Consider the following 16,830-nt stretch of genomic DNA (forward strand, 5'->3'; position numbering starts at 1 on the left):
TGAAGAACCTCATCGGGAGCTCCCTTAAGCCCAGGCTGCCAGGAGGGACTCTGCCCTTGGCCCATCAAGTTACATGGTTTTATCCTATTTTCTTCAAACATTGCCAGCATATGAACCCCAACTTTTTTAGGGCTTGCCTTCCTTCCCTTCCCAAGAGACTCCTCGGACTCCCTTCGGGGGAAGCACAAGTTGGGGGGGGGGGCGCTTGCCTTCCTTCCCTCCCAAGAATCCTCGGACTCCCTTCGGAGGGAGACAGATGGGGGGGGGCCTTGCCTTCCTTCCCTCCAAGAGAATCCTCGACTCCCTTCGGAGGGAAGACAACAGTTGGGGGGGGGGGCCGCTTGCCTTCCTTCCCTCCAGAGAGAATCCTCGGACTCCCCTTCGGGGGAAGACAAGAATGGGGGGGGGGGCGCTTGCCTTCCTTCCCTCCCAAGCGAATCGGACTCCCTTCGGGGAGACACAATGGGGGGGGCGCTTGCTTCCTTCCCCCACGAGAATCTCGGCTCCCTTCGGAGGGAAGACAAGATGGGGGGGGGGCGCTTGCCTTCTTCCCTCCCAGAGACTCTCGGTCCCTTCGGAGGGAAGACAGCATGGGGGAGTGGGGCTGCCTTCCTTCCCTCCAAGGGAATCTCGGAGGAAGACTCTCAGTGGGCTGAGAGCCTCTCCGGCCAGAGTCCTCGGCTTACTGAATCCCCCACCTCCCTTCCCCATGAACTCAATCCAACAACTGGGTTTAAACGGAGCAGAGGCGGCCCTTGGCTCTGCATCTGGGAGAGATTTTAACCTCCGTTTTTGGATTGATTCCTATGGGGAAAGAGGGACAGAGAGAGAGAATGGCGGACATCCCCAAAGCCAAGCATCCTCTGCCTCCCCAGGGAGAACCCATAGGGCTCATGCTCTTTTAAACCTCCGTTTTGGATTGATTCCTATGGGGAAAGAGGGAGAGAGAGAGATGGCAGGGACATCCCCCATAGCCAAGAATCCTCTTGCCTCCCCAGAGGAAGACCCATAGGGCTCACTGCTCTTTTTTAACCTCGTGTTTGGATTGATTCCTATGGGGAAAGAGGGAAGAGAGAGAGATGCAGGACATCCCCATAGCCAAGCATCCTCTGCCTCCCCAAGGGAGACCCATAGGCTCACTGCTCTTTTTTAACCTCGATTATTTGGATTGATTCCTAGGGGAAAGAGGGAGAGAGAGAGAGATGGCAGGACATCCCCATAGCCAGAGCCTCCCTGCCTCCCAGAGGAAGACCCATAGGGCTCACTGCTCTTTTTTAACCTCCGTTTTGGATTGATTCCTATGGGGAAAGAGAGGGAAGAGAGAGAGAGCAGGACATCCCCATAGCCAAGCATCCTCTCTCCTCCCCAGAGGAAGACCCATAGGGCTCACTGCTCTTTTTAACCTCGATTTTGGATTGATTCCTATGGGGGAAAGAGGGAGAGAGAGAGATGGCAGGAACATCCCCATAGCCAAGCATCCTCTGGCCCCCAGAGGAAGACCCATGGGCTCACTGCTCTTTTTTAACCTCCGTTTTGGATTGATTCCTATGGGGAAAGAGGGAAGAGAGAGAGATGGCAGGACATCCCCATAGCCAAGCATCCTCTGCCTCCCAGAGGAAGACCCTAGGGCTCACTGCTCTTTTTTAACCTCCGTTTTTGGATTGTTCCTAGGGGAAAGAGGGAGAGAGAGAGAGATGGGCAGGACATCCCCATAGCCAAGCATCTCTGCCTCCCCAGAGGAAGACCCATAGGGCTCACTCTCTTTTTAACCTCGTTTTTGGATTGATTCCTATGGGGAAAGAGGGAGAGAAGAGAGATGGCAGGACATCCCCATAGCCAAGCATCCTCTGCCTCCCCAGGGAAGACCCCATAGGGCTCACTGCTCTTTTTAAACTCGTTTTTGGATTGATTCCTATGGGAAGAGGGAAGAGAGAGAGATGGCAGGACCATCCCATAGCCAAAGCTCCTCTGCCTCATAGAGGAAGACCATAGGCTCACTGCTCTTTTTAACCTCCGTTTTGGATTGATTCCTATGGGGAAGAGGGAAGAGAGGGATGGCAGGACATCCCCATAGCCAAGCATCCTCTGCCTCCCCCGAGGAAGACCCCTAGGGCTCACTGCTCTTTTTAACCTCCGTTTTGGATTGATTCTAAGGGGAAAAGAGGAGAGAGAGAGATGGGCAGGACCATCACCCATAGCCAAGCATCCTCTGCCTCCCCAGAGGAAGGACCCTAGGGCTCACTGCTCTCTTTTAACCTCCGTTTTGGATTGATTCCTATGGGGAAAAGGAAGAGAGAGAGATGGCAGGACATCCCCATAGCCAAGCATCCTCTGCCTCCCCAGAGGAAGACCCATGGGCTTCACTGCTCTTTTTAACCTCCGTTTTGGATTGATTCCTATGGGGAAAGAGGGAGAGAGAGAGAGCAGGACATCCCCATGCCAAGCATCCTCTGCCTCCCAAGGGAAGACCCATAGGGTCACCTCTCTTTTTAACCTCCGTTTGGATTGATTCCTATGGGGAGAGGGAAGAGAGAGAGATGGCAGGACCTCCCATAGCCAAGCATCCTCTGGCCTCCCCAGAGGAAGACCCATAGGCTCACTGCTCTTTTTAACCTCCGTTTTTGGATTGATTCCTATGGGGAAAGGAGGGAAGAGAGAGAGATGGCAGGACATTCCCCATAGCCAGCATCCTCTGCCTCCCAGAGGAAGGACCCATAGGCTCACTGCTCTTTTTAACCTCCGTTTTTGGATTGATTCCTAGGGAAAGGGGCAGAGAGAGAGATGGCAGGACCATCCCCACTGCCAAGCATCCTCTTGCCTCCCAGAGGAAGACCCATAGGGCTCATGCTCTTTTTTAACCTCCGTTTTTGGATTGATTCCTATGGGAAAAGAGGAAGAGGAGAGATGGCAGGAGGCATTCCCCATAGCCAAGCATCCTCTGCCTCCCCAGGGAAGACCCATAGGGCTCACTGCTCTTTTTAACCTCCGTTTTTTGGATGATTCCTATGGGGAAAGAGGAGAGAGAGAGATGGCAGGACATCCCCATAGCCAAGCCTCCTGCCTCCCCAGAGGAAGACCATAGGGCTCACTGCTCTTTTTTAACCTCCGTTTGGATGATTCCTATGGGGAAAGAGGGAAGAGAGGAGATGGCAGGACATCCCCACCTAGCCAAGCATCCTCTGCCTCCCCAGAGGAAGACCCATAGGGCTCACTGTCTTTTTAACCTCCGATTTTGGATTGATTCCTATGGGGAAAGAGGGAGGGAGAGAGAGAGTGGCAGGACATCCCATAGCCAAGCATCTCTGCTCCCAGAGGGACCCATAGGGCTCACTGCTCTTTTAACCTCCGTTTTGGATTATTCCTATGGGAAAAGATGGGAAGAGAGAGAGATGGCAGGACATCCCCATGCCAAGCATCTCCTCGCCCCCAGAGGAAAGACCCATGGGCTCACTCGCCTTTTTAACTCCGTTTTTGGATTATTCCTATGGGAAGAGGAAGAGGAGAGATGGCAGGACATCCCCATAGCCAAGCATCTCTGCCTCCCCAGAGGCAGACCCATAGGGCTCACTGCTCTTTTTAACCTCCGTTTTGGATTGATTCCTATGGGGAAAGAGGGGAAGAGAGAGATGGCAGGACATCCCCCTAGCCAAGCACTCTGCCTCCCACAGGGAAGACCCATAGGGCTCCTGCCTTTTTAACTCCGTTTTGGATTGATTCCTATGGGGAAAGAGGAAGGAGAGAGAGGATGGCAGGACTCCCCATAGCCAAGCATCCTCTGCCTCCCCAGAGGAAGAACCCATAGGGCTCACTGCTCTTTTAACTCCGTTTTTTGGATTGATTCTACTGGGGAAAGAGGAAGAGAGAGAGATGGCAGGACATCCCCATAGCCAAGCATCCTCTGCCTTCCAGAGGAAGACCCTGGGCTCACTGCTCTTTTTAACCTCCGTTTTGATTGATTCCTATGGCGGAAGATGGGAAGAGCGGGGCAGGACATCCCATAGCCAAGCATCCTCTGCCTCCCCAGAGGGACCCATAGGGCTCACTGCTCTTTTTTAACCTCCGTTTTTGGATGATTCCTATGGGGAAAGAGGGAAGAGGAGGATGGCAGGAATCCCCATAGCCAAGCCCTCTCCCCCAGAGGAAGGACCATAGGGCTCACGCTCTTTTTTAACCTCCGATTTGGATTGATTCCTATGGGGAGAGAGGGAAGGAGAGAGAGAGCAGGACATCCCCTAGCCACATCCTCTGCCTCCATAGAGGAAGACCCATAGGGCTCACTGCTCTTTTTAACTCCGATTTTGGATTGATTCCTATGGGAAAGAGGAAGGAGAGAGAGGGCGGACATCCCCATAGCCAAGCATCCCTGTGCCTCCCCAGAGGAAGACCCATAGGGCTCACTGCTCTTTTTTACCTCCGATTTTGGATTGATTCCTATGGGGAAGAGGGAAGAGAGGAGATGGCAGGGACATCCCCATAGCCAAGCATCCTCGCCTCCCAGAGGAAGACCCATAGGGCTCACTGCTCTTTTTAACTCCGTTTTGGATTGATTCTATGGGAAAGAGGGAAGAGAGAGAGATGGGGACATCCCATAGCCAAGCATTCCTCTGCCTCCCCAGAGGAAGAACCATAGGGCTCACTGCTCTTTTTTAACCTCGTTTTTGGATTTGATTCCTATGGGAAAGAGGGAAAGAGAGGAGAGATGGCAGGACATCCCCATAGCCAAGCATCCTCTGCTCCCACGGGGAGACCCATAGGCTCACTGCTCTTTTTAACCTCGTTTTTGGATTGTTCCTATGGGGAAAGAGGGAAGAGAGAGAGATGGCAGGACATCCCATACCAAGCATCCTCTGCCTCCCCAGAGGAAGACCCATAGGGCTCATGCTCTTTTTTTAACCTCCGTTTTTGGATTGTCCTATGGGGAAAGGGAAGAGAGAGAGATGGCAGGACATCCCCATAGCCAAGCATCCTCTGCCTCCCCAGAGGAAGACCCATAGGCTCACTGCTCTTTTTAACCTCCGATTTTGATTGATTCCTATGGGGAAAGAGGGGAGAGAGAGGAGAGATGGCAGGACATCCCCATAGCCAAGATCCTCTGCCTCCCCAGCGGAAAGCCCATAGGGCTACATGCTCTTTTTAACCTCCGTTTTTGGATTGATTCCATGGGGAAAGGGAAGAGAGAGATGGCAGGCATCCCCATAGCCAAGCACCTCTGCCTCCCGCAGCGAAGACCCATAGGGCTCACTGCTCTTTTTAACCTCCGTTTTTGGATGATTCCTATGGGGAAAGAGGGAAGAGAGAGAGATGGCAGGACATCCCCATAGCCCAAGCATCCTGTGCCTCCCCAGAGCGGAAGACCCATAGGGTCACTGCTCTTTTTAAATCCGTTTTTGGATTGATTTCCTACTTGGGAAAGAGCGAAGAGAGAGAGGGATGGCGGACATCCCCATAGCCAAGCATCCTCTGCCTCCCAGAGGAGACCCATAGGGCTCACTGCTCTTTTTAACCTCCGTTTTTGGATTGATTCCTATGGGAGAAAGAGGGAAAGAGAGAGAGATTGCCAGGACTCCCCATAGCCACGCATCCTCTGCCTCCCCACGAGGAACGACCCATAGGCGCTCACTGCTCTTTTTAACTCCGTTTTGGATTGATTCCTATTGGGAAAGAGCGCAGAGGAGAGCGGGAGGCTGCAGGACATCCACATAGCCAGCTCTCTGCCTCCCCCGGAGACCCATAGGGCTCATGCTCTTTTTAACCTCGTTTTTGGATGATTCCTATGGGGAAAGAGGGAAGAGAGAGAGATGGCAGGACATCCCATAGCCAAGCATCCTCTGCCTCCCAGAGGAAGACCCATAGGGCTCACTGCTCTTTTTAACACTCCGTTTTTGGATTGATTCCTATGGGAAAGAGGGAAGAGAGACGATGGCCGGACATCCCATAGCCAGCATCCTCTGCCTCCCCAGAGGAAGACCCATAGGGCTCACTGCTCTTTTAAACCTCCGTTTTGGATTGATTCCTATGGGAAAGAGGAGAAGAGAGAGAGAGCTGGCAGGACATCCCCATGCCAAGCATCCTCTGCCTCCCCAGAGGAAGACCCATAGGGCTCACTGCTCTTTTTAAACTCCGTTTTTGGATTGATTCTATGGGGAAAGAGGGAAGAGAGAGAGATGGCAGGACATCCCCATAGCCAGCATCCTCTTGACTCCCCATAGGACGACCCATAGGGCTCACTGCTTTTTTTAACCTCCGTTTTTGGATTGATTCCTATGGGGAAGGATGGGTGAGGGATTTCAGTACGCCAAGCTCCCTTTTCCCTCTTTCCTGGGAGCAGCGCCTCTCCCCAAGCATCCAACCACTGAGTGACCGACGTCATCAGAACACAGCCCACAAAAGTAATACAGCAAACCGTTCTGAGAACGGTTTCAGAAAAAAGGGAATCACAGTGTGGGTCGTTCTGATCACGTTCTGATCACGTTTTGATTACTAATGCGGTAATATCCATTCCAGGAATGTTCTCATCACGTGATGATACGGAACGTTCTCAGAACGCAGTGCGATAATCTCCTGTGAGCAGTACTGTGGACTGATTTTTATAACCTGGGAGCAGATCAGAGTGAGTCCTGCACTTAGGCTGCTTCTGCACTGCAGAAATAATCTGGTTTGACACCACTTTAACTGCCAGACCTCCATAGCATTGAGCCATGACATTTAAAGTGGTGTCAAACCAGATTATTTCAGCAGTGCAGAAGCAAGCTTAGACTTGTCTGGTCACAGCCTGTTCCCTCCCCAGGCATGGCTTCTATTTGACATAGAAACTGTGCAGGGCTCTGGGAAGGAAAAGAGGAAAGCCAGCAATGGCCTATATAGTGTCCACCATGTTCCTCCCCTGGGATCCCCAAAACAAGGTCCCACTAAGGAGTTTATCACACGAGACAAATCCCATGCAGAAACTAGATTTAAAGTGAAAACAACCTGCTTTTATGGGTTGTTTTTCACATGACTTTTGGGTTAACTCAAACAGAAGTAGAAAAACAGATGACGTTTTCATGAAAGAAATAACATGAAAATAACCCAAACTGAAAGCCAACAAAACTAATACTTTTTACTTTTGAAAGTAGAAAGGAGTGGTTTTTGTCGATTTTCCATTCGGGTTATTTTTGTGTTATTTCTCTTTCCATCAAGTGTCTGAAAAACAACCTGCATTTGTAGGTGTTTAGCGGATTTTAAAATCCCATTTCTGCATGGGATTTGCCTCTGTGTGATAAACTCCGGAGTCAGGAATGCCATTCTAGGCAAAGATGCACAAGACTGTCCTGTTAATCATGTCTCATAGTGTGTTTGGAAGGCTAAAATATTTCTATAAAATGCTTGGATGAAATGGTGTTAAGGAAATTACTTGCATGGATAACATAATTTGGTTGTATTACAATGGGTATTTGATGGCTTCTCCCCAACACAAAACATCTTGATTCTGTTCAGCGTCATCTTAAACCATGTGGGTTTAAAAAGCGATAAGGACGAAATCAGCTTGCTGACTGTCCTGGGAAAAGAAACAGAGTATACCAGGAGGTTATCCCAATCAGCTGAGCCTGGAATAAATAGCTTGTCAGACACAAATCCCCCTTGACAAAATGAAATTAACAACAATCCATTGTTATCTGTAGGATCCTTATAGAAAGAAAAGAAAACAAGCATGTGAAATTGCTACTCCTGTTCTGCTATTGCCTTGAAATCTGTATTAGATATTGCTCATGCCTCAGAAAAAGAATGGAACATTCCTATTTTTGCATTGAAGTATATTCAAAAGTATGTTATTAAGGTGTCTCAGTGCAGCTTAGATATGGATACAAAGGTAGATATTTAATTGCCTGTTAAAAACTTTATTATATGCCACTTTATAATCTCACAGCACTTTTCTGGCCAACCCATCTGTCTAGGAAGTTAGGGAGTGGAGAAGGCTCATGCCAAACATAGCTTCATAATTCACATGACATCCTGTCTTATCCTGTGGTTATAATGGCATGCAACTACTTGGATGAGTCTTGCTGAAACTGGATGACTCTGTTGCAAGTATGGTCATCATTTGTTGTAACCCATCCCACTGTAGCTGAGAGAGGGTACACTGCTTTTCTTGATAGAAACCAGCTTTTCTGTAATACAAGCATAGGATAATGTTGCTCAATTGTCTTTAAATAAATGTGTGTTTTTTAAAAAGGATAATATTACTCAGTGGAAGAGTTTTGCATTATTATAATTATTATTCAGAGAGCACTTTGCAAAGTGCAAACATTAAAATGTAAGCAACAGAAAAGTACATATCATGGACTAAATTATACATTAGTTCTACCTGGAGTAAATCTGTCAAAATTAATGCATAATAATAATAATAATAATAATAATAATAATAATAATAATAATAATACTTTATTCTTATATACTGCTATTCCTTTTTCAAGATCATAGCGGTGTACACGTTATCTTTTATTAGTGTAGACCAATAATCCCAGTTGATTCCTATTTTTGTACACATAAATACAATACACATAAAACAAAAATGTGTACCAATCCCCCTGTGTGCAGCCTTCTTAATAACTAGCGAAAAGTACATATACAATCCATGTTACACTATGAATCAACATAACAAAGCTAAGGGGCTCAACAGACCACCCCAAAGGAGTGATCTGGAACCGCCCATTTTCCCTCTGGAGGGAGCCCACAGCAACCAAATCGCACAGGCTCCCTCTGCTCTGAAAAGAACCCGCTAAAAGCAGATTCTTTTGGGGCGCACGGGGAGGACGTCATCAGTACGCCACTGGCGCACTGTGACGCATCCACGACGCAAGCACGGTACCTTGAGGTGTGGATACGGTGCCGCGCTTGCATTGTGTACGCGCACCACATATGGACAGCGCCACGTAAAGATGGCACCATCCATGTGTATTAGGGTTCCAGAGCGTGCAGTTGCCACGCGCTCTGGAACCCTAATTTCGGAGCTGACACAGTGCTTTCGGCCCATCTCTTTCGGGCCTAAGTTCTAGTTCTCACAACAATTGTAAAACTATGTTTAGGATATGCCACTTTGTATGGAGTGGTGGTAAAAGAGGTTTGCATATTGGAACACTCTGCAGAAAAACTATGGTCCAAAACACACTGCAGAAATAATCCAGTTCAAGACCACTTTAACTACCCTGGCTCAATCCTAGCGAATCCTGGGAATTTATTGTGACATCAGAGCTCTCTGTCAGAGAAGGCTAAATGTCTCACAAAACTACAGCTCCTAGAATTCCCTAGAATTGAGCCAAGGCAGTTAAAGTGGTCTCAAATTATTCCTGCAGTGTATTTTGGAACTATGTCAGTCTGAAGAACTGACTAAGATCTGTCTGAGGAGTTTATTGCACACCATTTTAAAGTGACTTAACACATTCCTATTTAATTTTGAAGCTGGATCATATTGCATGCGCCAGGGACCAGAAGAGTGCAAACTGGCTGCAGTCTGGGTCCCAGCCGCACGTTTCCGGCATCTTTTCAAAAGTGGAATTCTGCTGTTTTTGAACCTGGCCCCTGGTGCACGCAATAAAATCCAGATGCTAAGTTAAATGTGAATAGGGTAAGTCACTTTAAACGGTGTGTGACAAACTCCTATGATCTAGCCTGAAAGCATGTCAACATGAATGAACTAGTCTCCCCCTGCCCTCACCGCACACTATCCACACAACACAGAGCCATAGCCCCACCCAAATCGAGTGCAGATTATCTTTGCGATGTGAGGCCAGTTCCGCACTGAATCTGGACCATCCCTTCCTGAAACCAGATTACTTTTTACTCCAAATTTTCATAACAAGGTGCTCAGTCAGATTATCACAGCTGGGCACTTTGTTTTTTACTTCAGAGGGGTGGTGCTGGGTAGCATAGCAGGGTGCATGAGTAGGCAGCTGTCTGGTGTCGCTCTATAGTGCAGAGGTAATGGGTGGAATTCAGGGCAGCTTTGAGGCCAAAAAACTCGAGGAGCAGATTGGAGCAGTGGTGTCACAAGGGGGCCTGGGAGGAGAAAGAAGAGGCCCCAGGTGTTTTTTTAAAAAATAAAATTTCAAATTTTAAAATTCTTAAATTCTTAAATTTACCCATATATACTCAACTATAAGTCGACCTCATGTATACATCGAGGGCAGTTTTGTGGCCAAAACTGTGGGTTTTGATATGACCCATGGATAAGATGATGGTAAAATTCAGGGCACATAAGAAAAGATTCAAAGGATGAACCAAAAGAAAACAGTGCCAAAGAACCTACAAAATTCCAGCAGGCATAACTGATTGGGCTCACACTAAAGGCTGGATGGATGAGAAAGTAGAGAGAGCTCAATATTTCCAGGACAGATTAAGCTCTTTCACCAGGGGTTTCTTCTTTTATAAGAGTTTAAGTACAGAACTTACATTGACCCATAAATATGTCGACTCAGGTTTTTCAGGTCAACTTTTGACTAAAATTTCTAGACTTATACATGGGTATATACAGTAAAAATATCTTTAAAAACATCAAAAATTTTACAATTTTTTTCTTTAACCACATGAAACAATGTATATGGAAATGCATTTATTCTCTGCATATGATATTGTGATTTGAATGTATCATTTTGATTTTTTTTTGTTGTTCATGTCACAACTATCACCATTACATTTGGTGATATATAGGACTTTATGATTTATGGGTAACATTAGTACAAAAAATATTACTATTTTTTGTACTAATGGATTTCGTATGGTGGGTATTGGAGGAGGTCAATGGTGGGGTGACACCATGAGTTACCGCTCCGGGTGACACCAACTCTAGTGATGCCATTGGTCTGGAATATTCTGGCCATCAATGATTCATACTTTCATTGTACTGAAACCTATAAGACAAATTAGTCATGCCTGACTTATAACTCATTGACACTAAGGGAACTAAAGTGAGATTAACATACTCTAACTCCATCTCATTGATTGCCATTGCTCTTTGACAGTGAAGCTTTTTTAGTTACTATTTAGCTGTCTTTCCCTTCCCCTCCCTTCCCTATTCAGGAATAACCCAGTTTGACACCACTTTAACAGCCATGGCTCAATACTATGGAATTCTGAGAAGTGCCGTTTTGGTCGGAAGACATTTTGAGAGAGCTGTGATGCCACAATAAACTACAATTCCCAGCCTTCCATAGCATTGAGTTATGGCAATTAAAGTGGTGTTGATCTAATTACGTACATTCCTTTTGGCATCGCAGTTACTGTTTTAAATAGATTCCAGATTTTTATAGGAATGTTAGGGAACACTTTGCATATTGCAGGGCTTTGTGTTGTTTACTGTTTTTCAAATGAGTCCTCAGGCAAAGATTCTTTTTTTGCCCTTAAAAATAGTTTCACAAAAAGTCTCTTGCCCTGTTTTTTTAATCTGCTAAATTCAACAATATTTGTCAGAGAATAGAGCCCATGAACTAACTTCAATCTTAATTCTTTTATTTAGAAACATCTAGAAATTGAAGTATACTTTTTAGAGTCTTTGAAACTCTCTTGCAGTCAAACTTTCTGGACATGAATTATTCTCCTGAATTATCCACATGAATTATTCTCCTCACAGTTTGCTTATTTATCCCAAGGCACAAATTCCAGAAATGCTTTTAAGATAACACAAGTGGGCCACTGCCACAGAAACATTAAGAAGAGCGGGTCATGGCTACATTTCAATTTAGAAATGGTGTTTTATCCATTAGAGCAATTTTCCAATGTGATGTCATGGTTTGGTTTGTGGTCTAGCCTAAGAAGTGGAGAGATCCAGGTTTAAATCCCTGTTCTGCTCAGCCATAAAGCTCAGTGGCTGATCTTGGTCTGTAATTTAGCCTTGCCTAACTGATGGGGCTGTTTTGAGGACAAAATGGGTATCATTTAAGCTTCTTGGAAGAAAGGTGTAATATAAATACAATATCTTGGGGCAAATCTACATGGTAGAATTAAGGCAATTTGACACCACTTTAATTGCCATAGCTCCATCCTACAGAATCTTGGGATCTGTAGTTCTGTGAGGCACAAGCAGTCTTTGGCAGAGAAGGTTAAAGACCTTCTAAAACGGAAAAAAACTTCCGGTGTGATGGTGTTGCAGGAGGACACAGGTTAGGAATGCTCCTGATAGCGTCTCCACGGCTGCGGTTCTTGGTGGAACGGGGCTGCCTTTAACCCGTCCATACCTTTCTTTGATATAAGAAGGTATCCAATTTGGTTCGTTGGGGACCTTGAGGCAGGCTTTGGGGGCTGTAGGAGTTTTTCCACCCCCCTTGTAAAGCTGCTTCATTTAGGTCGAAGAACTAATGCCTCCTGCAGCTGTAGCTGTTTCAGCGGCAGGCAAGAAGCCCACACTCACTTAAACTGTGGCTGTAGTAATGAAGATGGGTAGATGAAGTCTTCCTTCTGAATGCCTTTACTTTGAGGTTCGTTTGAGTTTATTTTTTGGAGCTGGCAAAAGCTTTTTTTTTTTTTTTTTTTGGCTTGTAAAAGGAAGGCTACCCGCTCTTAAAAAGAAAAGAAAGGCAATTAAAGCTCTGCGAGCCAGCTGGAAGGAGGCAAAGGGGAACAGGAAAAAAAGCCGCGGAGTAGCCTAAGAAGCACTTAATAGCAGCAATTACCAGCAGCTTACAAGGCGGCGAAGGAGTTTGTTTATGTTTCTTTCATCTGCTTGGTTGAGACATTTAGCAGAGGAATGACTTAAGAACTCTTTTTTCTTTGGAGCAGTGGGTTTTTTCTCCTTTTTTTTGGGTGTGCTATTGACCAATCTTTAATGGAACTTGAAAAGCTTTGAGAAACCTTGGTGAAGAATTTATTGAAAGACTAACTGAACTTTGGAGAGGATTGAAGCATTATTAATATTATTGGAGTACCATATCTATCATGAAATATCTTTTCTGAGAAAGCTGTGAGCAGTGGAGGTTGGTTCACTACTCCTGGTGAGGAAAGGATACTTCTGGGTGCCAAGTAACGCTGAAGTTTTGACTGGCCCTTTGCTCTCTTTTCGTTGTGGGTTTGATATTCCTTATGGATATATGCTTATTTCTCTAACTTGAAGATCCTTCTATTATAAGACTATTAAGACTATTTTTGCAACTTTGACGGATGTTTATAATTCATTGTGTTTGAACACCTTACTCTAAGGAGAAGTTTCTATTGAAGCCAAGAAACAACTAACTAAGAAGTAGGGGCCCTTCACCTCACTTCATTCCTCTTCTGGATTTAACATATACAATAGAAGAACCCAAGGATTGGACTAAATTTGTATAAGAACATCACAAAGTGACTATTTGTGTATGGACACTAGAAGTTCTGTTCGTAGAAAAGAAGCTGTAAGAATCCAATTACTTGCTTTTTGGAAATTTCTATGTATTTTCTTAAATCACCCTTTTATAAGTGTTATTGCGTAATTAGATAAAGATTAATCTTGGAAATTTGAGAATAAAGGGAAGGGGTAATAGGAGTAATAGGAATACACTTACAGTTTCTGCAGGGGATGAAAGTGTATATTGATACTATAAGTCAATAAGGGAATCTGTTACTAATAATACAAAGCTGCAAGGTCCTCTGGATTGTACTGTTAGAGTAGCATAGTACAAGATTATTAAGTTAAGTATCTTTACTAGTTACTTTATTGCCATATTGAGAGTATAGGGTTGTAACAATTTATAAAGTGACTAGTTGGAAATCTTAGGAGATTCATAGTGTAAAATCGATTGGTTGACGGTTACTTATTGGTTTGTTTGTTTTTTCTTCTTTCTCTTTTTCTTTCTTTTTTTCCCCTTTCTCTTTTCTCTATCTTTTAGAAAGAACAAAGTAATAATATGGCACAACCCAAAAAAACTTTGACTCAAAGCCAATTGCAGTTAACAACTCAAAGGAGAGGATCATTGGAAGATAGTATCAAGGTCACAGATCCTAATATTTTGCTATTGGATGAAATCAGGAAAATTAGACAAGAAATGAAAGAATTAAGATCAGAATTGAAAGAGGACATTAAGAAAGCGAGTCAGGAAACTAGAGAAGAAATCAAGGAAACGAGATCTGAAATTAAGGAAACTAGGTCCGAGATTAGAAAAGACTTAAAGAAGGAATTAGATATCTTAGGGAAGAGAATGGATAAAATCTCAACAGATGTATCTAAAACTCAAAAGTATCTAGACACTTATAAAGTAAAAACACTGGAATTAGAGAAATCTAATACAGACTTAGTACAAAAACAGGAGCAACAATACTGGAAAGATTTGAATCAAGAATTAAAATATAGAGAAAAATCTATTAAAATCAGAGGGGTAAGTGAAAAACCTGGGGAAAATTTATTTGAACGTATTGTTCCGTCTTTAGCTGAATTTATAGGTTTCTCTTTGGAAAGGACAGAATGGGAGATAGATAAAATCTTCAGAATACAATCTAGCCAAGCAAAGGATAAGAATTTGCCAAGAGACATTGTGGTAAGTTGTGTGAGATCCAGGATTAGAGATATAATAATTCACAACAGTTACAATAATAAATTGATCATAGAGGATAAAGAAGCTAAGATATTTAAGGATATTCCACCAGCCGTTATGTTGTCTTGTCAAAAATACAGGACCTTGGTTAATATTTTGAAGAACTTAGGTATTGACTTTAGGTGGGAGAGACTTGAAGGTCTCTCTTTCACTTATCGTCAGAAAAGACACAAGATTGACAATATTGATAGAGCTAAAGAGATGGAAGAAAGATTAAGAAAGGACTTTAAAGAAAACAAAGGTGATTTTGGACCTAACCGGTTTCGGATGAGAGAATGGAGATCAAACGAAGTACGTAATACTGAACCTAAAGAGGGAAGTAGCAGTGGAAATGATCCAGAGAACACTAAAGATCAAGAGAGTCAGGATAATAAAGAAATAGGCACATTGGAAACAAGTGGAAACTTATTAGGAACCTTTTAAGAAGGAATAATAAGAGACTTAAAGGAAGTCCTTCTTAGATCTCTAATTCTTGATTCAATTAACTAATTCCCCAAAAGAAGCTCTCAGCAGACTGTAAGAAGGAATTGTGTTGAGTTGATAAGTAATTTTACTTTTCTAATAAATTTTTTTTTTCTTTTACTCTTTTCCTTTGCTGGTCATTATTGGATTAGTAAGTATTATTTAAAATGGCGATAAAAATCATTTCCTGGAATGTTAAAGGAATTAATTCAAAATTTAAAAGAAGCCGTGTATTTCATGCATTGGAAAAACTTAAGGGAGATATAATCTGCATACAGGAAATTAAAATTAAAAAGAAGGAAGAACGACTTTTAAGAAACCCCAAGTTAGGGAGCTGTTTTTGTTCTTTATTAGATGCTAAGAGAAGAGGAATCGCAATCTTTGTTAATAAAAAATTAGAATCAAAAGAGATCTTCAAAGATAATAATGGATCGTATGTAGCCGTAGAAGTTAAGTTAAAGGGTATGACAGTTTTGGTTGTGGGAGTTTATGGCCCAAGCGATAATAAAGATAATTTTTATGCAAGACCTGAAACAAATTGACTATGAAAATGTCCTTATGCTGGGAGACTTTAATGCTGTGATTTGTCCAGAGGCTGATAGGAAATCAAATAGAAATAATATGATTAAGAAAAATCAAGGTAGATTACCTAAGTCTTTTTTTTTTTTTTCTTAAAGATGATTATGCGATGGAAGATATTTGGAGGTATAAATATCAAGAAAGTAAAAACTATACTTACTACTCTGAGGTACACGATTCGTGGTCTAGAATTGATCTTATGTTAGCGTCCAAAAAGATTCTTCCCTATATCCAAGCCATGGATATTGAACCAAACACTATCTCTGACCACAATCTATTAAATATGAGACTTTTTGAAAAAAGAACAGAATATTTCTGGAAATTACCAAGGGATCTACTGAATGATGAGGTCGTTAATGAGAAGGTTAAGCAATCGCTGAAACTATATTTCAAAGAAAATAAGACGGAGAACATTAGAAGTAATATTTTATGGGATGCTAGCAAGGCGGTTGTACGGGGTACTTTAATTCAATTAAATTCGGAAAAAAGGAAGAAAAATCTTAAAAGGATTATAGATCTAAAAGAAGCTTTAGAAGAGATTGAGAAACACTGGAAACTTAGTGGTGATAAAAATCTAAAAATTAAAGTCGAAGCAATTAAGCAAGATCTGAAAGTATTGGAAATTGAGGAGGTAAAGAAAAAGCTACTTTATGTGAGACAAAAATATTTTGAGAGTGGTGATAAAGCTGGGAAGTTATTAGCCTCTAAATTAAGAAAATTGAGGGACAATACAATTATAACGGAAATTAAGCATTCAGGTAAAACTTATACACATCAAGAGGACATTAAGAAATTGTTTAAGAACTATTATGAAGGAATTTATGGTAACTTTGAATTTGATCAAGGTAAAAGAGAGAATATTAAGGATTATATTAAGAAACAAAAAATGATGAAATTGAATGAATTCGAAAGGAACTACCTAGACTTAGAGATTACAGCAGAAGAAATCTCCTCTGTAATTAGGAGTATGAAAACTGACAAAGCCCCCGGACCTGATGGGTTATCAATAATCTACTATAAAAAGATGGAAGAGATTCTGGTCCCTTATTTAAAAGAGACCATAAATGATATCCATATAAATGGTATACCTGAGTCTTGGAAAGACGCGACAATCACTTTAATTTCCAAAAGCGAGGTTAACAAATCTGAATTAGGCAATTATAGGCCAATCTCCCTAATTAACTCAGACTACAAAATTTATACCAAGGTGCTGGCGGAAAGACTCAAGAAAGTATTAGTCAATCACATCCACGAGGAC

The 16,830-nt window shown here is 43.2% G+C and overlaps 1 protein-coding gene across 1 annotated transcript; it reads left to right on the forward strand.

Annotated features, from left to right (window-relative positions):
* The first annotated feature begins 12,977 nt into the window (after positions 1-12,977).
* Positions 12,978-15,442, forward strand: LOC121927686 (uncharacterized protein PF11_0207-like). The gene is made up of 2 exons (XM_042461514.1): positions 12,978-13,355; positions 13,830-15,442. The coding sequence occupies exons 1-2, from the start codon at positions 13,320-13,322 to the stop codon at positions 14,952-14,954; spliced, it is 1,161 nt and encodes a 386-aa protein (XP_042317448.1). The 5' UTR covers positions 12,978-13,319; the 3' UTR covers positions 14,955-15,442.
* The last annotated feature ends 1,388 nt before the right edge of the window (positions 15,443-16,830 follow it).

The sequence above is a fragment of the Sceloporus undulatus genome, chromosome 4 (genome assembly GCF_019175285.1).
Source record: "Sceloporus undulatus isolate JIND9_A2432 ecotype Alabama chromosome 4, SceUnd_v1.1, whole genome shotgun sequence".
Taxonomy (NCBI): Eukaryota; Metazoa; Chordata; class Lepidosauria; order Squamata; family Phrynosomatidae; genus Sceloporus; species Sceloporus undulatus.

Bases quoted from the DNA above. Each gene is read 5' to 3' on its own strand.
- LOC121927686 (XM_042461514.1), top strand. From the start codon at position 13,320: ATGGACACTAGAAGTTCTGTTCGTAGAAAAGAAGCT. The intron at 13,356-13,829 runs GTAAGAATCCAA...TCTATCTTTTAG, and splicing joins CTGTTCGTAGAAAAGAAGCT to AAAGAACAAAGTAATAATAT.